At 38.6% G+C, this 26,798-nt stretch overlaps 1 protein-coding gene across 1 annotated transcript; it reads right to left on the bottom strand.

Moving 5' to 3' along the window:
• Positions 1-1,144: 1,144 nt before the first annotated feature.
• Positions 1,145-24,965, bottom strand: ST8SIA3 (ST8 alpha-N-acetyl-neuraminide alpha-2,8-sialyltransferase 3; the record flags this gene model as incomplete). The annotated part of the gene is made up of 4 exons (XM_083352609.1): positions 1,145-1,427; positions 2,984-3,541; positions 19,869-19,991; positions 24,787-24,965. The coding sequence occupies 4 exons, from the start codon at positions 24,963-24,965 to the stop codon at positions 1,145-1,147; spliced, it is 1,143 nt and encodes a 380-aa protein (XP_083208735.1).
• Between the last annotated feature and the right edge of the window lie 1,833 nt (positions 24,966-26,798).

Consider the following 26,798-nt stretch of genomic DNA (forward strand, 5'->3'; position numbering starts at 1 on the left):
GCTCTTTGGGAAGGACTCATTAGGTGGACAAAAGTGCCAGTCTAAACATCTGGCTGGCAAACAACCATAATAATATAGTAATACATTCATGTTTTGCTAAAGGCTGCCACATTCTTTCTCCAAGACCATCTCTGTAGTTCTGTACAAATGAAAACATGCAAGGTAAGGGGATTTTTGTTTTAAATTTGCAGGAGATAATTGGCAGGTCAGAAACATACTGCTTTTATTTAAGCAAACACACTGTGCAAAATGATGGTGTTCTTGCACAAATACCACGCACACAGAATTATTTTTATACTGATAGTGCCACAGGACCATATTAGCTACTTAGTCTGAATTGCACTGATAGTAGCTTGAACAAGTCGTTTCAACAGGAGATCTGAAAAGAAGAAACGTCTTTGAAAATTGGGTCAATGGCCAAATTGCTATTTGGGTATTCAGCTGATCATCCGTGCCATATATAGATGCTTAAATGCATGGAAAATATTGTTGACCTTTCCTTGATTTTGATCTCCATAGAGAAAAACTAGACTTTGGGAACAATTCAATCATCTCTTAATCAGGAGACATTCTCAGTGATCTTAATAGGCCTACTGCCTATTCATACTGCCCTAAACCATCATTCAGTCCAAACATTAGGAAAAATTCTCATAAATTAACACTGGCATGTTCTACTATGAATAGCAATAGCATAAATTCACCCCTTCCCCAAAGAAATCCAGAAACAACAATAAGCTAGTCTGAATAAGCAAACACAGAAGTTCTAACCATTGATAATGTTCTCCTTTTTTTTCCTTTCCAGAATGTGAAAAATATATGACTATGAAAATACTTTAATATTCTTGGCAGCATAGCTAAGACATTCAAAACTTTTCTGCTATAAACAGCCTGGATTTTCCTACTTCAGGAAGATAAGAAATACTTCTGTCTTGCAAAATTGGCAAAGCCACTCTCCTAGGCTTTGAAAACTGGTAATAATAAACGGGAGACCACTCCAGAATTAAACGCTTCCCTGCCTTATTCCCACCAATGCCTTTCCTTTTAGAATTCTGCTTTGAAAAATTGCAAATTCAGTTGGGGGCACTTTTCCCCCCCCTTTAAAAAACAACAGCAACAATCTTTTGGCACTTCAGGTATGAAATCCTTAGGCACAGTGGGATAAAGTCAGTTTTGCAAGTCCTTCACCGTGCATTCGAAAGAGCTGCTGGAATTCGGCGGGCAGCTGATGGGATTCTTGCCATTTCGTAGTAAACTTGGTTCCTTTCTTGTCAAAATAGTGGTAAGGAAGATCCTCTTTATTGTTTGGGTTGAAGCCAAAGGGCCAAAACCCATACAGGTGGATTTCATCACAAATCGCGGATGCAAGGGTATACATCAAGATACCTGTGCTGAGTCGCTTGGGAGCCAAATGCTTGTTTTTCCAGTACCTGCAAAAGAAGAATCCATAAAGTATCATTATTTTGGGGAAATCCTATTTCACATTCATATTTTTTTCTGAGGTTCTTGGATACTTTGGCAGAGCAGGGCCTTTTTGGTGGTGGCAATTCTCAAAGTTCCTTTACAGAAATATCCACCTATCTCCTGGCTTCTAGCTTTTAGTTTTTTATTAAATGTACATGCCGCCTGTCTCACTGTCCTGTGTGACTGGGTGGCTTACAATAGTTTAAAAACATAGATAGAAAAATGTTAAAAATGTTAAGATTAAACAAGTAAACTATTATTTAATAATATGAATGTAACATATTTTCAATTATATTACCAAGATAGTTATGGTGGAAATGTGGATACCGTTATCAACCTTTTTTTTGTTTTTTATAGTTTATTTTTATTCTTTTGCTTGATCTTGTTAGACATCTTTATATACTTTTTGTTTTCAATAGAAATGCTAACTATTAAAATCATTTCAGTGTTATTGAGCTGAAGAAGCTTCTTGGATGAAAAACAAACGATTAAAACAACAAAGTCCAGTTGCCTTTTGGAAAAAAAAAGCACTTTGGGGACTATATTTATTTTATTTATTTATTTATGTTAATCACATTTATATCCCGCCCTTCTCAGAAGACTCCGGGCGGCTTACAATTTAAGCACAAACCAATGTGCTTAGCAATAGCCTTCATTCTATGTATATGCCTGCTTATTAGGGCTTTCATACACACCCCAAGTGGCATTATTACAAAGTCAGCTTAATTGCCCCCAACAATCTGGGTCCTCATTTTACCTACCTCGGAAGGATGGAAGGCTGAGTCAACCTTGAGCCTGGTGGGATGTGAACCTGCACTAATTGCAGGCAGCTGGTGTTACTTAAGGAGGCATTAGCCCACTGCTCCACCAAGGCTCCTATAGTTGTTATCATCTTTGTTGATCATCATGGATGATCATGGTTGATGATGATCATCTTCATTCATAACACAGTGGATTCCCCTCTTATTTATTAGCCGATAAGCTATCTGAACAAATCAAGATTTTCACCTCTGTACTGCACTGGGATGATCTTGGGGAATTTCCTTGCTTTCTAGTCTTTCCTATTTGAAAAGCAGAGGTATCAAATTAATTGATTTTTTTAATGCTTCTTCATGGTTTTCTTTATCGTTGGATGTATTAACTAAGCATTTAATTTTTTAATTAGTTCCGTCTTGCGTGACACTTTCTATAAGGTGCCTCAGAGGCTCTTTTTATATGAAGAAGCACAGAATGAATCCAATAAACATAATAAGGCAGCAAGTCAGATGCCACTGGCTTTTTCTGCAATTTTAAAAAAATTACTGGTCTACTCTATCTTTTGAGGCTCATTTAGAGCAGTTGTTTCTTCTGCGATCTGTTCAGATCCTTCTTAGTTTCTCAGGTCGGCAATGTAAGCGAGATGCTATCTGGGTTCACAAACTATCCATCCTCCTTACAACTGCCATAAATTTGAATATCCTTTGGTCACACCGAAAACAATCGAAGCACCAAAAAGTTAATGATGCACAGCAGCAAATCGCACCTGTTAACATGTTGCATTATATTTCCTGGCCAAGCCAACTGGACTTTTAATTGTCCTCGATGCTCAATAAAGAAGTCTACCAAAGTTCTGGTAATAGTGGCTGAAGTATGGAAGAAAAAAGCTGGAATCCATAGAATAGCTCCATCCAGCTTCTTCAAGCTTAGAAAAAAGTTATTGCGATCTTGAATGGTCAAGAGATTGTTGTAATACTTCTCCAAAATGCTCGGGTTAAAAGTGGTGATGTTGGTTTTCCTTCCAACATCTTTCTGGAATGCTTCGGTGGGTGCAAAATTGCAACGAAAAACAAAATCGTATTTGTCTATTTCCTGCCCGCACTGACTCCCGAGAAGAATCCCACTGTTTCCCACAACGGCGCAAATGTTGTAGTGCTTGTTCTGAATCGGCGACGCATCTGGGAGCAACAAGCGGAAGCTATTGCTAATGGAGAAGACATACTTATGGCTGGAATAATCATAATGCATCAGCTGTCCAATCCGTACCATGTTCTTTGTTAAAGAAAAGTTTTTGATCACATCCACGTGCTGAAGGATTTCTCGTCTAAAAATAATAATAATAACAGATAAACAATGACAATGCATGGTCTCATCTGAAGCATCCAGTTATTGGCAGTGTTTTAGCATTAAAAAGAAACATAGGGTCTCAAACCGTTCGTATACAGGCAGTCTTCAACTTATGACCACAACTGACCCCAAAATTTCTGTTGCTAAGTAAGATGTTTGTTAAGTGAATTTGGCCACATTTTAGGACCTTTCTTGCTACAGTTGTTAAGTGAATCACTGCAACTGTTAAGTGAATCTGGATTCCCCATTGACTTTGCTTGTCAGAAGATCACAGAAGGTGATCACTGTATCCTGGGTTGCTGCAACGGTCATAAAAATGAGTCAGTTGCCAAGCACCTGAATTTTGATCACACAACCATGGGAATGCTACAATGGTCATAAGTGTGAAAAACAGTGATACGTCACTGTCTTCAGTGCTGTTGTAACATTGAACTGTCACTAAATGAATTGTTGTTAAACCGAGGACTATCTGCATTAGGTACAACGGATAGATTCGGTTGGGTTTTTTCGAAAACAGATAAACTTTTAGCATGATGCGCATTTATATTTTTTTAATAGATGAATCAACCACTACTAGGAAAGACTTTAGTTTGGGGACCCTGATTTTCAGTTTGATTACATTTCAGCTTGATTCTAACTATATTCCATTTTGTTTTCTCCTGATGAAACAAACAAAGATGTTCCAATTCTAATTCCTTGAGTAGAGGCCCCCCCCACCACAAAAATCCCATATACACATGTCCACAACTGCACAGTCATCCCAAACTCCTGTGGCGAATAAAAAAATAATAAAATAAATAAATAATATCGATACAAATACACATTTATTTATTTATTTTATTTATTTTAATTCCATTTATATCCCGCCCTTCTCCGAAGACTCAGGGCGGCTTACAAGCTTAGCAGTAGCCTTCATTCTATGTATATGCCTGCTTATTAGGGCTTTCACACACACCCCAAGCGGCATTATTACAAAGTCAGCTTAATTGCCCCCAACAATCTGGGTCCTCATTTTACCTACCTCGGAAGGATGGAAGGCTGAGTCAACCTTGAGCCTGGTGGGATGCGAACCTGCACTAATTGCAGGCATCTGGTGTTACTTAAGGAGGCATTAGCCCACTGCTCCACCAAGGCTCTTTAAAAGCATATAGACAAATTAGCAAGAAGGAAACAAACAAACCAACCCAAAGCTATCAAATACAGACGGATAACTATCAAGCCTAAAATAACCAGTAGATCTAAAATATAAAATGAGCACTATATTCTAATAGACCATTAATAATTTAGAGCATATTTCATACCAAATTCTAGTTAAGACATATCCCTATTGTACAGCTGAAAAACTTTAAATAATAAGCAACCTCTGGGCTGTGGCCCACTAGCAGGCCATGAGCTATTTGCAACTGGGTCATGGAAACGGGGTCAGCGCGCGTGCACACACACGCACCCCACTTGCACAAGCAGGTGAGCGTGTGCATGCATGCTCCATTTGTGTGAGCGGTGGGCGTGCAGGCATGCCCTTGCACAAATAGAGTTGTGTGTTTGTGCTCACACAGAACCATCCCTCTCTCCTCCCCCTCCCCCCCATTCTGCAAAGCCAGAAACATTGGGGAACTCTTGTGTAGACAATGTTAGGAGCTGTGGTGGTGCAATAGTTGGAATGCAGTATTGCAGGTAAACTCTGCTCACTGCCAGGAGTTCAATCCTGACAGGCTCAAGGTTGACCAAGCCTTCCGTACTTTTAAGGTCAGTAAAATGAGGACCCAGATCACTGACAGCAATATGCTGATACTGTAAATCGCTTAGAGAGAGCTGTAAAGCACTATGAAGCGATATCTAGATTTAAGTGCTATTGCTAATGCTATTAATTAGATTAAATGAAGTGGTATCTAGATCTAGTGCTATTGCTAATGCTATATATCAGCTTAAATGAATAAATTCTAGAATCCAAATTTGAGAAGTATTATAGCACATTTCTATGCAAAAAATCATAGTGCAAAAATGGTTTCCAAAGAAGACTGAATAGTAACCTTTTAGATAACCAGTAATTCTAGGTGTTGAAACATCCTTACAGTTTAATTACCTTTCTATTCAGGGGACTAGAGATCTTTTCCAATAAAAAGTGCATAAAATCCTTGTAGTTGTTATCATATACAATGCCATTTCAGTATATTTGGAGGGCATAACTGATCACATAATTTAGGGCTGCATTACTTTTCTGAAAAAGAGTGACATAGACTGGATCTATAGTTTTAATCTTCTTTTATCCTCCCCCAAAAAAGCATAGATCTGGATAAGGAAATGACCATAACATTAGGGATGAAGCTATTGATTTCCTAATAGAGGCTTTATTAGGTTTACCTGAAAGTGGACTCCTTCAAAATCAGGTGTGCCATCTGGTATCAAGAGATCACGACCAATACTCAGTTGTTCTGCCCTTGTTGGACTCAAATCCAAAGACGACACAGTGAAATCTAATTGAATCCAGTTCTTTATTTGCTTACACCTAACAGACTCTTGCCAAACTAAAGCTATAATCATCTAACTTGCATTCTTAGTTTTTGAACTTCTTCCTTTTTTCTTCATTTCACAATTGCTTCTAGCTTTAAAAAAAAACTGCCACAGATGTTGTTTTAAAGTCCTCGTTGTCTTTCATTCATTTGCATTCCTATTCAAATTAATAGTATGCTTAATTAAACAAGTGTATTAGGCTAAGCTGCAAAATATCTTTAACTATTAGCATGTGACTTGACTTTTAAATATTGGCTAATTGCACAATACTTAACAATTATGCAGCAAATTAAATACACATCATAACTTATTACTTAAGATAAATTCTGTGTTACCATGAAAGAAGATCCATTTTTGCCTATTTATTAAGATGCCATATCTTGAGAAATGATTATTCTATTTATGTATGTCATTTAATTTATCAGACTATTCACTTGGTTTGGCATAGTTCTTATTTAATTTTTCATTCACATAATTTTTTGTCTGGTTTTATCAAAGGTGCCCATCTTAGAGCCACTGGTTAAAGACAATTTTGTATGTTGTAACCCTGGATGTTGAAGCTGTGTACCAGGTGGGAAGACAGGACTTTAATCAATCATGGCTAGATAGGGCTAGTTCTAGGATTATGGAGGCTCTTAGCCATGGTACGTTAAGTTCCTACACTCAATGATGAAAAAAGAATAGAAGGAATTATAAAAAAGGAAAGTCAAAACTGAAGTTTGTCTTAGACTCTCTGATCTTCTTGGATGCTAAAGGCCAGGTGGAAATGATTCCATTGCGAGTCCAATGAGGTCTGCTGGCCTTTATGACTAGGCCAGGGGTAGGCAACCTTGGCTCTTTTATGACTCGTCGACTTCAACTCCCAGAACTCAGGAATTCTGGGAGTTGAAGTCCACGAGTCATAAAAGAGCCAAGGTTGCCTACCCCTGGCAAAGGCAAACAGACAATGTTCCCACTCCCTGGAGCTGGCTCTGGTGCTGAATGAAGGTCAGAAAGATACATTTATTTATGTATTTCAATTTGTAATTGTCCAATTTCCAATGACTCTGAGTGATTCACAAGAAACCATAAAAGAATACAACAATTAAAAACAATGCAACAATAGAAGAGGTGAAGAAGACAGAACCAGGCAGCAAGGAAAATACACTTTCTCCTTGAAAGGGACTACACCCATCTTAGCCAAAGCATGGATGATGAGCCAGGTCTTCAGGGCTCTCTGAAATGTTAGTAGGGTGGGAGGGAAATTTTGTTCCAGAAGGCATGCTCTGAGCCCAGAGAAGATGCACTTCTAGACTCCTGATTGAGGGCATTGTTTAACTGAAGGAATTCAGACATGCCAGCCCTGTCAGATGGAATTGGCTGTGCCAATACTAGAGGAGATTTTTCTCAATTGTCTTTTCTCTTTCTCTTTTCACTGCCTATAATATAGACCAGACATGTCAAACTCGCGATGTCACATGATGTCACACGACGTATTGGAACTTTTTCCCCATTGCTGGCAATGGGGTGGGCGTGGTTTCCTCGTGACGCATCCAGCCCACGGGCCAGCAGTTTGACACCCTTGATGTAGACAGTGAGCTCCTTCACCTCTCTTCCCACAGTGTTGTAATACCATCTAATGAAGGGGTCTTCAAAGGTGGCCCTTTTATGACTTGTGGACTTCAACTCCCAGAATTCCTCAGTCAGGCACGCTGGCTGAGGAATTCTGGGAGCTGAAGTCCACAAGTCATAAACCTGAAACACCATAGTTCCCTGATGCCTGAGTTGTGCCATACAATTTCAACAAGAGGACACCAGTGCCATGATGTCGGTCTGCCTCTGGGAACTTCCAATGAAATCACTGAACTGCTTGGCATTGACGTCTTGCCAATTTGGAATTAATCTGAAGAAAAAGATTACTTTTAGGACCTCCGCAATGTCCTCATTCAACCAATTTACCAAGAATATAAAGTATGTGTGTGCAGGATTGGAAACTTCTATCAGCTCAATTTCTGCTGTTGCTTAGTGATGGGATGCTCTGGCATCCATTAGCATTTGAACATGTTGTCTAGGAATTCTGGAAGTTTTAGTCCCAGAGGACATAAAGTTGAAGAAGGATGGAGTAATGCAGGGGTCTCCAACTTTGACAACTTTATGCAGTGCTTTTTTTGTAAAAGAAAAAGGTGCCGGAACTCACACATGTCATACAACCTGCCTTGCCTACCCCACAAGGTTCCATCCAAAAAAGGTGCCGGAACTCCGTTCTGAGCGTACTATGAGAAAAAAAGCCCTGACTTTATGACTTGTGGACTTCAACTGGCTGGCTGAGGAATTCTGGGAGTTGAAGTCCACAAGTTGTAAAGTTGCCAAGGTTGGAGACCACTGGAGTAATGCATGTCATTAATTAACAAAGAACTAATCTGAAATTGATTATTCCACAGAAGTAGGCAATCTCGGGAATACATTCATCTCCCCCCAGAATAATTTTGAACTTCACAGAGAGATAATGCTTAGAAAATAAAAATGGCAAGTATTTGTAGTTTGAGATTTTTATTAGGAAATTATTTCCCACCAATACAGGTAAATTATGTGGGAGCAAGAACTATTTTACATACCTATTTCTCAAAGTACACAAAAAGCAGTTACAGCTGTGTCAATTTATGAAAAAATATCCCAACTCCAAATGCCATTTTAGATGTTTTTTGAACTGCAAACAGATGGCTGAAAAATCTGCTTAATATTTTTAGATTTTTGCTTATTCCCCTACTATTAACATTAGCCATATTAAAGAATAGTTATGGAAATCTCAAAAGCTTGTATATTGTTTTGCACAGTTTGGTTAAGTCCAATAGAATTGGATTTACCTGATATAATGTAATTATAGTTTTGGGATCATCCTGCAAATTGAGAATTTTAGATTCTGGAGTTTTTCCTTTTCCTGGGAGAAGGATAGTTTTCAACTCCAAAAAAATCAATTTATGTTTGTGTGCGTATTCATTGATTTTGTTTAAAAAAGAGTGTAGTTCCTGGCTGCCAAAAAAGGCTACTCACCTTTGCATTAAGTAAAAAGGCAGTTGCTTCTCAAGCTTACTAGGGGAACTTTTTGACTGAGAACTAGATTTGTTCCAGTGAAACAACCTGCCTCCAGAAGTGGTGAATGCTCCAACACTGGAAGTTTTTAAGAAGAGACTGGCCAGCCACTTGTCTGAAATGGTATAGGGTTTCCTGCCTGAGCAGGGGGTTGGACTAGATGACCTCCAAGGTCCCTTCCAACTTATTACTTATTACTAAAACCTAACATTTTGTCCTTGACATTACTATGGCATTCTCTTTTTGGCTATACACCATTGTAGAAGATTGTTTCACTCATCAATGCTAATATTATGATTCGTTACATGTAAGGTAAATAATTAGACATTAGATGGAATTGATAACAGGAAATGCTGCTGAAATTATTAGCCTTATAATTTAACTCTCTAACCTTATTTTCTAGATACGTATTTGCTCTATCAAATCCTCAGCTTCTCTGGTGCTCACACCTTTAGCAATAGCAATAGCATTTAGACTTTATATACTGCCCCATATGGCTTTAGAGCACTGTCTGGGCGATTTACAATGTCACCATTATTTGCATATTGCCACCAATAGTCTGGCTCCTCATTTTACCAACCTCAGAAGGCTGGAAGGCTGAGTCAACCTTGAGCCCCATCAGGATCGAACTGCAGGCTGTCGGCAGAGTTTTCCTGCAATACTGCAGTTAACTACTGTGCCCCCAGTACTCGCTTTGCTAAAATAGAACTGATACAGAATGAGTTAAAGACTTTCTCATTCTGATGCTTGAAGAAGTGGTGGGTTGGAGATGACAGAAGTTGGAAACCAATAATCTGCATTGCCCCAGGATGAAAAAAGTTGTTTATAAGGACAACTGGTAGACTGCAAATTGCACAGAGTTCCTCTCTGATGAACATTTAGTACAAGCAGGCTGATGGGCTTGTATTGATTTTTGATTTGCATGTACCACATAATAACTTAATTGGAATACAGGAACCAGTGTTATCCCAGGTCAGCACTGTTTTACACTGACCAAAGTGGTTTCTTAGTTTTTCAGGAAGAATTTTTTCCACCCTTCCTGGAGATGTCAAGAGTTGACATATTTTATCATTAGACTATATCAATCCCCCACCTCAATCTTTAAGTCTTCAAATCCTCAAAAAAACTATGTGGATTAATTTGAAATCTAAAATGAAAAGAAGTCATGATAACTATATTTAATAATGCTTTTATAATTAATTTAACTAGTGCTTTCTTTCCTTCATTTTCCTCTGTTTTTTCATTATTGATATTTAATCAAAGTTTTACTTCTAATATAAAATATTATAGAATCAAATAAGTACAGCAGGGGTCCCCAACCCCTGGACCATGGACCGACACTGAGCTGCAGCCAGCCAGGAACCAGGCTGTGCAAGTGAGTGAAGCCCCATCCATGTACATGTGGGATCCAGACAGTGCATGAAACCACGTCCCCCTGGGTCCACGGAAAAACTGCCCTCCACGGAACTGGTCCTTGGTGCCCAAAACGTTGGGGGCCGCTGAAGTACCCTATTTCTCTATGTCAATAATATTAAGACATGTCTTAGCAAAAAATAACCTGTGTGGTAAAGGATTCCTTAAATATAATATCTGGTTTCATTGGAGGTTTTTAAGAAGAGATTGGACCTAGAATGCTTGAGCCAGGAGTTGGAGTGAGAATTTAACTAGAGTTGTAGAATTCTGTTATGGAGTCAAGGATCGGAGATAAAACAAAACTCATAATTCTTTTTTTGGTAGTATAATGTTTATATGTTACTATATGTAGTCCTCAATTTATGACCATTTGTTTAGTGACCAAAGTTAGAATAGCACTGAAAAAATGACTTATGAACATTTTTCACACTTATGACCTTTACAGCATCCCCATGGTCATGTGATCATGTAGCCTTGGTGGAGCAGTGGGCTAATGCCTCCTTAAGTAACACCAGCTGCCTGCAGTTAGTGCAGGTTCGCATCCCACCAGGCTCAAGGTTGACTCAGCCTTCCATCCTTCCGAGGTAGGTAAAATGAGGACCCAGATTGTTGGGAGCAATTAAGCTGACTTTGTAATAATGCCGCTTAGGGGGTGTGTGAAAGCCCTAATAAGCAGGCATATACATAGAATGAAGGCTACTGCTAAGCTTGTAAGCCGCCCTGAGTCTTCGGAGAAGGGCGGGATATAAATGGAATTAAAATTTAAAAAAAAATCAAAATTCAGACGCTTGGGCACTGACATGTATTTATGACAGTTGCACTGTCCTGGGGTCATGTGATCACCATTTATAACCTTCCCAACCTTATTCTGAAAAGCAGAGTCAATGGGAAAATCTATATTTGCTTTATGACCAAATGATTCATTTAACAACTGCAGTGGTTGACTTAACAACTGTGGCCAGAAATGTTTTAAAACAGAGCAAAACTCACTTAACCATTGTCTTGCTTAGCAATAGAAATTTTGGGGTCAGTTGTAGTCATAAATTGAGGGCTACCTGTAGATTAAGATTGCTAAAGATTAGCTTTTGATGAAATGTTACATGCATGTTCTAACTGTCATCAGATTGAATCCAATCATGCTTACCCAACAGAACTTGAATCTGGAAATTGAATCAACTGGAATAAATTAAGTTGATTTTACTAGACTGAATCCAGGTACAGATAATTGTTTGGAAGATGCTCTGTTCTATAAGTCACAGACAGATGGAGTAGACATCCTATTCATATATAATATTTAATTTAATAATTTGATTTCTATACCGCCCTTCTCCCGAAGGACTCAGGGCGGTGAACAGGGCAATACACAATAAAAATCAAATACAAAAATTAAAAAACCATTAAAAAACCATTAAACATCATGCCCATAAAATCAATACATATTAAGTTAAAAACTAATTTTAAAAACCCAACCCCATCCCGTCAGACCAGGCCAGCTTGTTCGAAAAAGAATGTTTTAAGATCGCGCCGGAAGGAGCGAAGGTCGGGGGCCGTCCGGAGCTCAACCGGTAAGCGGTTCCAGAGGTCTGGCGCGCCCACAGAGAACGCTCTCCCCCTGGGGGTCACCAATCGCCATTCTTTGATCGGCGGCACCCTGAGGAGGCCCTCTCTGTGGGAGTGCACTGGACGGAGGGAAGTTGACGCCGGTCGCAGGTGTTGCCGTAGGTAATCCGGATAAAAGAATGGATAATTTACATTTTCCAAGTGTTTTCTAGCTTGTGAAGATGGATTATTGACACCCATGCTTAGAAACGATTGGAGGGGATGTATTATGGAAGGTGGTCCAAGTTAGATTAAAAGTATTGTTAGCACAATTTCTTTTACAATAACATTATAACTAGGATGTTGTAGTATTTGCTTCAAGAAACACTTTTCTTCATGCCTAGCATACAGCAAGACCACTTTGCCCTGTAATCAAGAAACCAATGTAATTTTCAAACTCTGCTGGACGGTGAATGAAATGTCATTTTGAATGGAGCTGCAATTTGATTGCTACACAATTTTGAGAAAACCTTTTCAATAAAATAATAATATCTTCTGTTTCAGGAGGCAAGAAAGAATTTGGAAAAAGGAATTCCTTCTGCTTAAATTGCTTGAAGAATAATGGAGCTGAAGTGAGCTTTTCCAGTATTATAACTTGGCCTCTTGAGCAACATTTGTCTGTCTATCCTTTGCAGACGCAGAACTCTTTAATATTCAATTTGGGGAACATTGAGAATATTAACATTTTCCCTAAAGTAAATAAGCCTAATAAAAATGCCATTAGGGTTTGCATTTGCTCATCATAAGTAAACAACCTGGTTCTGATATAATTACTTATTTGCTATATTCATCTTCCTCTTGATACTGAAGGGTACAACTTGTTCCTATCCCAAAATTCTGCAATGTGGCTCAAGAGCCTTTCTAAAAGTGGAGACCACATTGCTTTTTAATGAGATAAAGGGGTAAAGCTTTTAGAAGAACTAAAGTAGAAGTACTAGAGTGTAGTGCTACACTACAATATATGTAGTTCTTCACTGAAAAGTGAAAGAAGCAATAGATATAATAACACAGAAGCTGTATTACTGTGTTTAATGAACTCAAGTTGAATTTATCGTAAGTATTGAAATATATAAGTTTTTTTCTACATAGGAATATTGAATTGAAACAAGAAATATCTCCTTATTTCTAGGTTGGATCAAAGAGAAATCTAATCTAGAATTAAGGACAAATTTCCTATTTCTGAGAACAATTAACCAGTGGAATGGCTTGCCTTCAGAAGCTGTGGATTCTCCAACACTGGAGGTTTTTAAGAAGACATTGGACAGCCATTTGTTTAAAATGGTATACTGTCTTCTGCTCAAGCAATGGGTTGGACTAGAAGATCTCCAAGGTCCCTTCCAATTCTGTTATTCTTTATTTCTGTCCTGGCTTCATTCATGTCTCAGTCTTATCTCACCTTCAGTGCATGCCCTAACAGTTATAAAAAATCAAGTGCATCTGTTGGTCCATTAAAAGTTGTGCAGACCTTAGAGTATAGAAATGTAGCTGTGTGATGGAAAAATATATGCTATATCTGACATCAATATTACTCTTAAAATCTGTATTAGTGTAGACTCTTTCATTTTTCCTATAACATCTAAGAAATCTTTCCTTATGTCTTTTGATGCCTTTTGTGCATGTATGGAAGGCAGGGATTGCCCATTTTTTAGTTGTCTTCCACCTTAATATGGAGTATGGCAGAACAACATATGTAGTATGATGGTCCAACACAGACTGAGTATTACAAAAAGCTATCCCTATTTTTCACAAAGGAAATCTTTATGAGATATTAAAAAATGTATCATTCTGGACTTCTGGTTTAATGTAGCGGTGTGACGGATGCAGGAAGATGGTGCTCTGTCTTCCGCGTTTGATTTTGCCCTGCTGGGGACCCTAAAAAGGATTGAAAGTCGCTCCAGAGAGGCAATGAAGAAGAAGGGGACCCTCATTGATTGTGGGAGGGTGGCAGCCCTTTCATTTTATCCTCCAAACTGGCAGGGGAAAGGCTGGATACATTCATGTGGCCAGTCAGAAGCTGCTGACAACCAAAGAAAATAAGTACTAATGAGCAACTTTTGAGCAACATGGATGGCACTGGGTGAGACCCTATTCTCTCTTTATGACTTTAAGACTTTTTCCTTGAAAAAAAAACCACCCAAAGCAAAGAATCCTCCCTGAGGAGAGAGGGAAGGGGAATTTCTGCCCCATTCTCTCAGGAAAAGAAAAGTAGCAAATTAATTGCTTGGGGGAAAACAGAAAATTACAAGATTAATTTGGAATCAATACATACATATATAAATAGCTTTGAAATTTGGGGACTAAAAGTGCTTTTGAGGTTTTTTTGTTAAAAAAAGAGAGTTGAAAAGCTTGTAATATAAGTTTGGACTTAAAAAGCTGGAAGACAGCATCAATGACATCTAGTAGCAAGCCACAGGACTACAATTTATTATGTTTAAGGGAAACTTGGCTTGAAACTCAGACCCAGATAAGACTTCTGTTGTCCTTGGAAACTTTCACTTTTCTAGACTTCAGCTGGGAAAAGGGGAAAAAACTCTTGGGCTGCTTATCTGTGCGACAGAGATGATAAACTATTTTGAAACTGGCCTGCCTGGACCACGAATATAAATACTGACTTTTAGAGCTGTGCCGTGGAGGTATTTACCTGTAGAAGAAACATACATTATGGAATGAGATGATGGAATACTTTGGATTATAAACCTTTGACTGATGAACAACTTTTAATTGCTTTTTTCTCTCTGGACAGAAAGAATATGTTTTTCATTGGACAGAAAAAACTTGAGTTTTACTTATATTTGCTTAGGGGAGGCTTAAGGATGGATAACTTGGAGCACAAATGACAATTGACTGAAACTTTTTAAATCCCTAAATAGATTGGACTATAGAAACCACACATAAAAACAAAATGGATCTTCTATACTCAGCTTTAAATGGTAAAAAACCATCTCTAACACTTATCTCCGAAGTCTCCAGCTTGACATATCAACAAGAAAATGTTGACAAAGCTCAGAAGGAAATTCTTTGTATGTTAAAATTAATACAAGAGACAATTGTCTTAGCTCATGATGAGACTAAAAATAACACAAAGGAGATAAAAGAACAATTTTCTAATCTAAATCCAGAAAATGACTATAAAGAAGGAATTAGTAACTCAGAAAATAGAAAGAAAATTAGAGGAAGTGGACCCAAATTTGGAGGACCTAAAGGAAGGAATTAACAAACAGACTCAGACAAATGAAGAATTAAAAGATGTAGCAATAATACCGGAAACTGAAAATACATATTTCCTGTAAAGATCTCAGAACACTCTTGTGGATAAGGAAGAAGAGCCAATTGAATGGAAGATAAAGCTGTTGGGAAAATTGTGGGAAATTGGAGAAGGAGGGAGGCTGTTCAATGAATATTAACGGGCTGAGCATTCTTCCAAAAATACCTTAACCAAATTGTCTTACTTATTCCAAACAATATACTGTACATAAAAATAGAGGAAGAACTACCTGATGATTCAAAGGCACTGACTTGGAAAGTTAGTTGGCAAAGGAAGAAAGCTGGAGTAAGATTGAAGACAATAGAGATCCTGACCCATTAGATGGCATATTATAATATTAAAGGGATGTTTGAATATGGCTAAGAGAATAGATAACTGTTAGAAATAGAAGTGCTATTAGAACTAGAAAGATAGGATTTATAACTAGAATTTTACATTTCGGTATGAAAAGGGAAATATGAAAATGCTAAGAGGGTTTGAACAAGGGAAGCTGTTGGTTGCCCAAATATAATTTATTATGAGAAAATTATAAGTGATAGAGACACTTTGAACACTGTTGGGAAATTATTATTTTTTTAAAAAAGCGTGAAAAACAGGATATTGATTGAACAAATGAATATTAAGTGCAAATGCAATTAAAATGTTTTGGTTAGAAAAGATATTTTAATTTGACACTACTGATATTACATATAATATTAGAAAAATGTAACAAAGATGCTGGTATTCAATTGCACATGTATTAACAGCAACAAGAACTGTATTTGCTCAGTATGGAAAATGTCTAACACCGGAAGAAGAGAGGAAGCACTGGATGGTGTAGTATTGTATCTAGATTGAGGAAGTTAATATGTACCACTGAATTATTCATGAAGCCAGACAACATGCTGTTTATTAAGTACTTTTGATTGTAAAACTAGAAAATTAATAAAATACTTATACAAAAAAAAAGAAATGTATAATTTTAAAGCAATTTTGGAGGTTGTGCACAAGACTTAAAACTTCTATTTTTATTTTTGCTGGATGCTTAGTATTAATACCACACAGTTTCCCAGGGTGGGGGAAATAAATATAGATGGGGCAAATATTTGGATGTGGTGGAATAAAGAAATATCAAGAAAGATCTGTGTAATCCCTCTTCTTGCACTTCTTCCCGATTACCACTTCTTCCCGATTACCAATTCTATCTTACATTATAGATATAGTTCCTGATACAAATCCATGGTCAGAAATAATAATTATAATTATAATCTTATTCTCTCTCTCTCTCTCTCTCTCTCTCTCTCTCTCTCTCTCTCTCCACCCTTTATCCACTCATTACTTTATAAGTAACTCAAGGTGGTGAACATATCTAATATTTCTATTCCTATTCCCCTGCCCCCACGCACAACAACATCCCTCTAAGGTGAGTTGGGCTAAGGGAGAGGGACTTGTCCAAAGTTACTCAGCTGGCTTTCATACTTCAGAGGACTAGAATTCATAATCTGGTTTGTAGACCAACATTTTAACCACTGCACCAAACTATGTTGACATACATTATGTTAATAATGTTATTACAGATTACAAATTACATGTTACGCACACATATTAACTATGTTAACATATACCAAGCATACTGAATTTGATATAACAGAGTTTGTATTTGAAAGCCAAACTTTCTGCTTTATCTGTAAAAGAAAAAAGCAATATTGTATTTATCTGACAAGGCTGTCCAATCTTACTTCCAAATAATTTAGTTTTAAAATGGAAAGATAGCTCAGATTTAATAGCACAGTAATAGAGGCAGATGATTTGGGTTTTTTCCCCTGCATAATATTTATTTTGGAATGGGTTATTTAAAATACTATTATCTTCCTTTCAGATAATCATGAGGAAAAAAATGGGGAGAGATTTCTTTTAAGAGTAATATAATATGAACTGCATTGAGTATTTAGGAAATTTTGTTGAATACTGTACATGCTAAGAATGATGTACTTTTTCTCTGTTACCCATAAATAGAACAAAACTTCAATTATTCATAATGAAATTAATATTCTTTGTAGGAAGTGATATTTCTTTTTCTTTTTGAAAAATCTGGTTTGGATATAACAGTATAAAGAAAGTTGCGGTAGGGTTCCCTGGAAATAATACGGCATTGTGATCCTCTTGATGGAGAAATTCTATAATGAAATTGAAGCTAAATGGACTGTTGCTTCCTTAATGAAATTTCAGATTGTGTTTGTGTCTGTCCTATAAAGAATATTAGAATGGAACCTGAGTTGATAACATGCTTCACCCAAATTCCATTGTATTTGTTTTCCATTCCAATTTTTAAAGCTATGTAATCCACCGTCCATCTTCTTCTCAGTGCAATACCGAATAAAATGTAATCAAATCAACCGTTAACATATCTACTCTTCTTACACAGAACTGAAGCTATTTCCATCCTATTTTATTTGATTTGATTCCCATCTCCATCATCTCCAAAATTGTATTTAAAATAGTGCAATATTGAAACAGCTTGGTTATTTCAACAAAATAGGTAATTTCTAGCTAGGTGGAAATCCATATATTTCACTCAACATGGGTGGCTGTAATCTTGGCTCTCTGTTAGCTAATGACTAACACATTATTACAGAGATTTAAAAAATGAATAGATTACAAAGGAATGGCTCATATTTCCTATATTCCCTCTCTTTGAAAAAAAAAATTGTCCTCATGCTATTGGCAGCTAAAGGGCTGTCTGCTAATGGAAGTGTTTCTCAATCTAATATATTCTAGTCGGTTTATTGTTCAGCTCATATGGCACTGTAAAAAAAACACTTATCAAGTTTCTTGGTATAAATAGTGTTTAAAGAGTCTGGTTATAATAAAACCTGATTTTATGGCCAAAGCTAACCAGGATCACACCTCTACTTTCTGCTGAACAATAAACTGGCTAGAATAGATTAGATTGAGAAACACTTCCATTACCAGGGATCCCTGCCAGTTAATCCCAGAATCTGCCACCACAGTTTGACCAGCTACATTGTCATGCTGGCAGAAACATCGAAAAAAGAAAGCTACGGAGAAGGAGGTAAGTTATGCCAATCCTCCAGACAATGTCTCTCAATCTTGGCAGCTTTAAGATGTGCGTACTTCAACTCCCAGTCTACATGATAGCTGGGGAATTCTGGAAGTTGAAGTCTGCACATCTTAAAGATGTTAAGATGGAGAAACCCTGCTCTGGACTATTGCTTCCTAGACAGTTCCAGTCCTAAAGACTGAACTGAGTTCTCCTTTCAAACATCTCATTCTGAAACAATGATAATTTCAATAAATGTAATTCAGACTGGGTAGCCTTCTGCTGCTTTGGCAAGTTACTACTAAGCAGTGCTTTTTTTGTAAAAGAAAAAGGTGCCAGAACTCACACACGTCATAAAACCCGCCTTGCCTACCCTACAAGGTTCCATCCAAAAAAGGTGCCGGAACTCCGTTCTGAGCGTTCTATGAGAAAAAAAGCCCTGCTACTAAGTATCTAGCAACAGAGACTTCATTAAGGCAAATTAATTCTCTAGGAATTGGGGATGTGACATGCGGAGGAAGCATGCAATTTCACTCTGTGTTATTGCTATAGTTACTTGTAGTTCTTTCCTTATATTATACATATATTGCATTCATTCTTTAATTGCCCTGCAGTTGCTTCACTCTATTTGGTAGTATTGGTCTACACCAGGGGTCTTCAAACTTGGCCCTTTTATGACTTGTGGACTTCAACTCCCAGAATTCCTCAGCCAGCAAAGCTGGGAGTTGAAGTCCACAAGTCATAAAAGGGCCAAGTTTGAAGACCCCTGGTCTACACTGATGCATTTATTAGGCACATTGTATCATACTATCCTGGGACAGAATAGAAAGCCTAAAACAGAAGTCTCCATTGGTTTAGAGCAGAGTGGGGAACGATGGCCCTTTTATGACTTGTGGACTTCAACTCCCAGAATTCCTGAGCCAACATATTGAATTGAAGTCCACAAGTCATAAAAGGGCCATCATTCTCCACTCCTGGTTTAGAGTCTTTGTACAACCTGATCTCTTTTGAATGTACAGGGAGAAATATTGCTAAAAAAAAAAAAGAATAACGGTAGCCCAACATCTTGTATATTCTTGGCAGGAAAATTACAACCTCACTTCATATTAATACACCTTGGCTTAATTCATATAATTTAAAACAGCAAGATATCCAGTTCAGTGTCCCCAAATGATCCCTTCATCTTTCAGACTCAAATGACTTGAGAGATAATTAGTGCAGACATAGAAATGCATCTCAATATTTGGGACATTTATTCCCTAAGACACTGATACAGAGGTTGGATATTTTTTGACAACTTTCAAGGGCACAGTTGTCTGTTGCCAAGTGGCTGTGCTTAAAAGGGTGGATTTGCCTCAAATCTAGAATCATCCTGAGCCTAGCATCACTTGTCACTTTTTTTCTCACCTTTGTTGTAAGAACGCTGTTCTGTTGAATGTCCACTTGGGCGATTTGTCCTGCACCTCCTGATTCAAGGAATTTGTGTTGGGTACAAAGGAAGGATCAAGGAACTTCAGTGCAAACTGTGACCTAAAACAGTTCACATATTTATGCAATCAGTGAAAAGTATTTATGACATTAAGGGCCAAAGTAAGGATGTTATCATTTCTACTCACTCTTACCACCTCTGTCCATTAGAAGAAGACATTCTCTGATGTATGAGTCTCAACATCTAAACATGTTCAGATAGGTGGAAATTACCAACTCCTTTTCAGATGAGCATTTGTTAGAAAGGCTATTTTTCTATATGGAGGAAGGTCTTCATTCCCCAGAGGAAAATACAGGTAGTCCTTGACTTACAACCACAACTGAGCCCAAAATTTCTATTGCCAAGCGAAACAGTTGTTAAGTGAATTTTGCCCCCATTTTATGACCTTTCTTGCCACAGTTGTAAAGTGAATCATTGCAGTTGTTAAATTAGAAATATGGTTGTTAAGTGAATCTGGCTTCCCAGATTGTCATTGTTGGTCAGAAAGTACAAAAGGGGATCATGTGACCCTGGGACACCACAAACATCATAGATATAAGTCAGTTGCCAATCATCAGAGTTTGGATCACATGACTGTGGGGGATGCTGTAACGGTTGTAAGTGTGAAAATTGGTCATAAGTCACTTTTTTCTGTGCTGTTGTAACTCCAAACTGTCACTAAATGAACTGTTGTAAGTTGAAGACTATCTGCATTCCAAATATTATTGCCCTTCTTACAGCCCAGCTGCCAGGAAATACATTACAAATAGGTTGCATTAGCTATAAAACTTGTATGCTATGACTGGAAACAGGATCAGAATAGTTTAGCAATTCAGTTTCTAATTCCTGAAATTGTAACTGGAGACACCGTCACCTGGATATGTTTTAGGGGGTCTTCTTTTTCCTGTAAAATGGATACTTTATGATTCTGAGTATTCCATGGCACTTAACTGAACTTTATTGATCTCCAAAGAGCCCAGCTGGTTAGTACTTGGAAGAGAGACAACTATATGAGTCCATGGAGGTTAGACTTTAAAAGTTTACATCTATCTATCCATCATCTCTCTCTATCATCTATTGCAAACGACTTCTATAGTGCTGCAGTTTTGACCTGTTCTCCCTCTTCTCTAAGTTCACTTTTTAATCTCTCTTTTCAAAGACCCAATATTTCTTCCATCTAGTTTTCCATGAGTATCTGCTCTCTAACTGTATGTTCTCTACTTTCAGACTCTTTTTTTGTTTAACCCTTCCTCATTCTGTTTTTCATTTCACTGTCTGGTTTGTTCTCTTCTTTGCAAGACTATGTTTCTAAGATCCCCTCTATTGTGGAGATTAATCACATCATCAATTCTTTGAATGTTCACTTGTAAGCACCTAAATTGAAAGCATTTATGAACGTTATCATTAGGAAAACTCGTCTCACTAAACCAAGGATTGGAGATGTTTATGATTGTCCAAAGATAAACAAGAGTTTAAGCTGAAAGGAACCCCTGGAAAATCAAGAGGGAAGGCAAGAAATGAAGCTACCAAGCAGCCAAGTGGTGAACAGAAACATTCCAAAAAGCAGAATCATATTCTGTGACATTGAGCTACAATTTCCATTATTCTTTATCAGAAAGTAGAGATTGGGAGAAATATAACCCCAATTTCTGGTACTTTCCAGATTCAGGAACATAGGATTTCTCTGTTGTTTTGGATGATATTTACACAGCAGTTTCCAAAAAATTGGTTCAAGGCTATAAAAATTACAACTTTTCTAAAGGTTGTACAACATTCTTTGATTCCAATGGAATGTTTACTAGATTTTCATGAAATGCAAGCAAAATGACTATTCACAGACATCACTTGCCTTTATGATGGTAGCAACCAGAAAAAGAAAAACGTAAATGAAAACCTGTCATAAAAATGAACTGAACTGATTATGAATCAACAATACATTTAAAATAAAGTTTGGTTCCATAGATATTTCCCATAAACATTTATGGGAAACTGAAAATTATATGAGCACTTTGGTCAAAAATATGGGATAATATTAGCCCTAATATGAAATAATACATGACAGTCCCACATGCAAACATTTTTGTAAGTCTACACATTTATGCAAAGATCATATCTGATGAGTTATATGAGAATTTCAAATTTTCTTTTTAAAAGGGGTAGGCAAAATATAGACTTCCATTTCTTACTGAATCATAGCTCCTAGAGGCCTAGACAATCTGTTAAATGTAGTTCAAACATGTGGTGGACCACATGTTTCCTATTCTTAATCTAAAACATCCTCTAATCTGCATATATTTTTTCTAATTTATTCATTTATCTGTCATGATTGAGTCAATATTCTTTAAATTATCACTTTGCATATATGATAACTTCTCCATTGCAATTCCATAAAAAATGAAATAAAATTATTTCCTCTTGTCCTATGATCTGAACCAATGCATTCAAATTGCAACAAATCATATCCTAAATCGTAAGAAACAGTCTTAATAATTAGGATTTCAGTTAAGTCTGAGAATCAATTTCTTGATGGTACCAGCTATTAGACAGTGAACAGACTTAAATGGTAGTGATCTGTCTTCCATTAAAAAGATATATAACTGCATATTCCTTCCATACCCAGGTGAACATGAAATGGGTCTTCCATTGGTTTGTGCTTAAATTGTAAGCCGCCCTGAGTCTTCGGAGAAGGGAGAGATATAAATGGGATTAAAATAAAAAAATAAAAAAAATATTATCCTTATGATTCTATCAGTCTGTAGAAACCTGATCAGATATTTCTGATGAGTCTCCATGACAAGGAATGCTCTGTACAGAAAATGTCCAAGCTGGGCTTCCCCAACTGGCTGAAGCAAGTTGGGAGCTGCTATATATTTGGGAGTCACTGGCTTGGAAAGGGATGCTACAGTAACCTAGGGGGTTAATGATGACTATGAAATGGCTTATATGTGCTAGAGTCAATGTTAAGATAAGAGAACGGAGAAGCAGTTTCCCAACAGTTTGCCAGCAGATTCCATAAAGATAGAAGGAGTATTGTAAGCTTGGTATTGTTTACTTTGATTGGGCGCAGTAAGCTTACTAATAGGTGGCATCTTTATTTTATTTTATTTATTTTTATTTTATTGCATATATATACCGCCCTTTCCCTGAGGACTCAGGGCAGTTTACAGGGAGTTAAAAATCAACCATACAAAAGTTAAAAAACCAATTTAAAAAAGATTAAACCAACCCTGTACTATTAAAAACCCCAATTAAAATAAATTTCTCCTCAGCCTGGGCCCGAGAGCTCAAAGAGCCAGGTCTTCAGGCCCCAGCGGAATGATCGGAGGTCGGGGGCAGTCCTCAGCTCCACTAGCAGCTGGTTCCACAGGGCAGGTGCTCCCACTGAGAAGGCCCTATCCCTGGGTGTCACCCGCCGGCAATCTCTTACCGGTGGGACCCTGAGCAGACCCTCCCTGTGGGAGCGCACTGGGCGAAGGGCGTTTGATGCCGGCAGCAGGTGTTCCCTCAAATACCCCGGACCCAGGCCATGTAGGGCTTTATAGGTGATAACCAGCACCTTGAATTCCTTGGGACGCTTTAAACCACTGGGAATAATATTCAAATGGAATGTTTTAAACCCTAAGTGCTCAAAACCATGCCAAATCTTCATGGGTCTGAACCGAAGAGCAGAAAACAGAGGTGCGATCAGCACCATGGACAGTGGCCTTGCTACTCATGCCTGGCTTGCGAGAGGGTTGCCGCCTTCTTCCGCTTTCGGCATCTCTGCCCAATTTTAACTCTTCCCAGCCATAAACACAGGGCGGTGGTGCGGAATGTCAGAGACGATTCCCCCACAACGAGCCTGAGTGGGCGGGTGGTGATCCACTGGCCGAGACACCCTCCCAAACTGCCTTAGTCTAGGGCAGCGTTTCCCAACCTTAGGAACTTGAAGATGCGTGGACTTCAACTCCCAGAATTCCCCAGCCAGCTCTGCTGGCTGGGGAATTCTGGGAGTTGAAGTCCACGCATCTTCAAGTTCCTAAGGTTGGGAAACGCTGGTCTAGGGTACATTTATGTCTGGCCTCTGGGCGTCCAAGGAAGGCGAAGAATGAAGAAGCCTGAATTATTCTCAAGCCTGGCTGGAACCACCCTCTCCCCCCCCCCACTCCTAAATTTCTGGCCTTTGGCTCCCCGGCTTTAAACGGGAAAACCAAACACGGGGGGGGGGAAGCGCCAGCGATTCGGAAGGAAAAGTCAAACAAAGGAATCCGCCGTCTTCTCCTGCCCGGTTTGATAGGGAGAGCCCACACCGGACCGGGAGCTGCAAGGAAGGCGGACTGGGAGAGGAGGAATTGCGAGGGAGATTAGAGAACCCCCCTCGCTTTCCCTTCCTCCGCTTTGCTCATTTAAAAACTGCGTATCTGCGATTCCCCAGCGACAGGGAACACCTGGATCGTCTTCCCCTTCTACGGCCAAAGAAACAAGGCGCCTGCGCCATTAGTCCGTCCTCCGTCCGGAATAAACATGAACCGGCCAAACCGTCAGCTGCCCATCATATTATACATCTACCCCCCCCCCACCCCACTCACCCTACCCCACCCCATCCCGCTACCCCCGCCGGCCACTGATGCAAAAGCTCAAAGCTGCGCGGCCCGATCGATTTCCACACAAAGCATTTTAAAGGAGGGGGTATTGTACGGACGGCACAAAAGCCAGAAAGGGGTAGGGGTGTCCCGGAGCGTGGATTCAATAATAATATTCCCCTCTCCCCTCCCCTCAGCTTGCATACCCTCTACCCATCTCTCCAGCATGCCTTTCCTCGGGGAAGGGAGGAGGGGGAAGGGAAGACAATCTATGTATAATTTGACAAGCACTCACCTAAATCCGGCATGGAGCATGTACATTCTTGGCACTCCCGTGTTGGCATATTTGGGAGTGGTGAAGATATTGTCTTTTTTCAGGGACACGTAGCTGATCAAGGACAAAATCAAGAGAGCCACGCTGACCATCACTAGCCCCAGAACACTCACCACTCGGACCATCTTGCAGCTTCTCATACCTAGGGCGGGAGGGAGGGGGAGAGGGAGAGAGAGAGAGAGGGGGAAAAAAAAAGATAAACCCTGGGTTGTGAGAGCTACATTGGAGTTAACACACCCAGAAAGGAGGGATGGATGGAGCTGATGCCTGTGTGCTTGAGTGTGTGTGTGTGTGTGTGTGTGTGTGTGTGTGTGGCTAAGAGCTAAGGAGGGGGAGGGAAAAACACATGCAACTAAAGGATTAATGCACAGTGTACTGGCACACAGATGCACATGAGCTCAGGCAAATAATAATCATAATGCAATAATGCTGGTTAAGATCCAGAGTGTTCAAGAAAGAAACTGAAGGCTTTATTTTACCGTCTCAAGAGCAAGCTTTGCAGACTAATTGCAGGACAGCAAAATTCATCATGTAATAAACAGCACTAAACATTGCCCTTATAGCAAAAAAGATAAAACCATTTACCATTGATCAGCGGCTGTAGCAAAATTCCACAAGCTGACTATAAGCAACGCCATGACTGAGTTGCTAAAATCATTTGCCAGAGGTTTGGATTTAAATGTATTAAGAACAACTGGGACCAACAAGCTGAGAATATTTTGGCAAAGAGTGGGCTAGGAACTTATGGGACTTTAACATTCAAACAAGTCTTGTTCATAACATGCCTAATATAGAAGTTACTGAAAAGAAGAAAGTCTAGTTCATTGATGTTGCTATACCAGGTGATGATGGGATAGAGGAAAAGTAATTAGGGGGAAAAATGGCAAAATATTGAGATTTGCAGATCGAAGCTGAATGCTTATGGAAAAAGAAATTTGCTGTTACACCAATTACGATTGGAGCGCTTGGAGTAATACATAAAGGATTCCCTTGATCTTTGGAAATTTTGAATTTATTGGACCTGAGCGCCCTAATTCAACAAAACAAACAAACAACACTTTTCTTGGAATTGCCTTTATTCTCAGATGCTACTTTAATGTGTCTTAGGTTCTTGACTAGGACTTGAGTTATTAAGTTTCAAGTAGTCTTTGTGATTCTAATTCTAGATTATACATAATATTAATTCAATATCAATATTATGATTTGTGGCACTATCTGGAGACAGCAGTAAAGAGAAAGAACTGTAGAAAATAACATAACACAAGACCTATAAATAGAAATAGAACAACTGTGGCAAAAGAAAGCAAAGATAGTGCCAATGGTAATAGGTGCCTTGGGTGCAATCCCAAAACATCTGGAGCATCATTTGAACACCATTGGCATTGACCAAATCACAACCATTCCATTGCAAAAGGCAACTTTGCATGGAACAAACATCAACATCTGCCTATCCAAGGTCATGGGAAAAACTCGATAGCCGGACAAAAATGCCAAATCCAGTCTAAACATCTGGCTGACTGTGCAATCAGCCATAATAATAATAATGCAGCACAGGAACTACAGCTTGAAACAGCAGTGGGAGAGTTGTTTTAAAACAAACAAATAAAATAGATTCTTAAAGGAAGAAGAGAATGGTGCTTTCTTGTTCAGGAAACTCTAGCAACTGTTGACTAAACAGATGATAAGTGATAGATGATAGATAATGATGATGGATGATGATGATTATCTAATATTGGAAACACATGAGATCCTAGAAAACTCTGGAGACACTTTGGTGTCCCATCTGGAGTTTGGCCATAGCAGAGCAGGACCACAGATATTTCTGTCTAAGGAGCAAAAGCTCCAGAGAGCAATGGCCTTCTTGAAAAATGAACCCTGCTTACAAAATGTCATGAGAGGGCCGTTTGCAGCAGAGAAGAAAGAACATCTGAGGCATTACTGATGATTTCCTTATAAAGCTAAATGCATCAATA

Source organism: Vipera ursinii (assembly GCF_947247035.1).
Source record: "Vipera ursinii genome assembly, chromosome: 2".
In the NCBI taxonomy this organism is placed as follows: Eukaryota; Metazoa; Chordata; class Lepidosauria; order Squamata; family Viperidae; genus Vipera; species Vipera ursinii.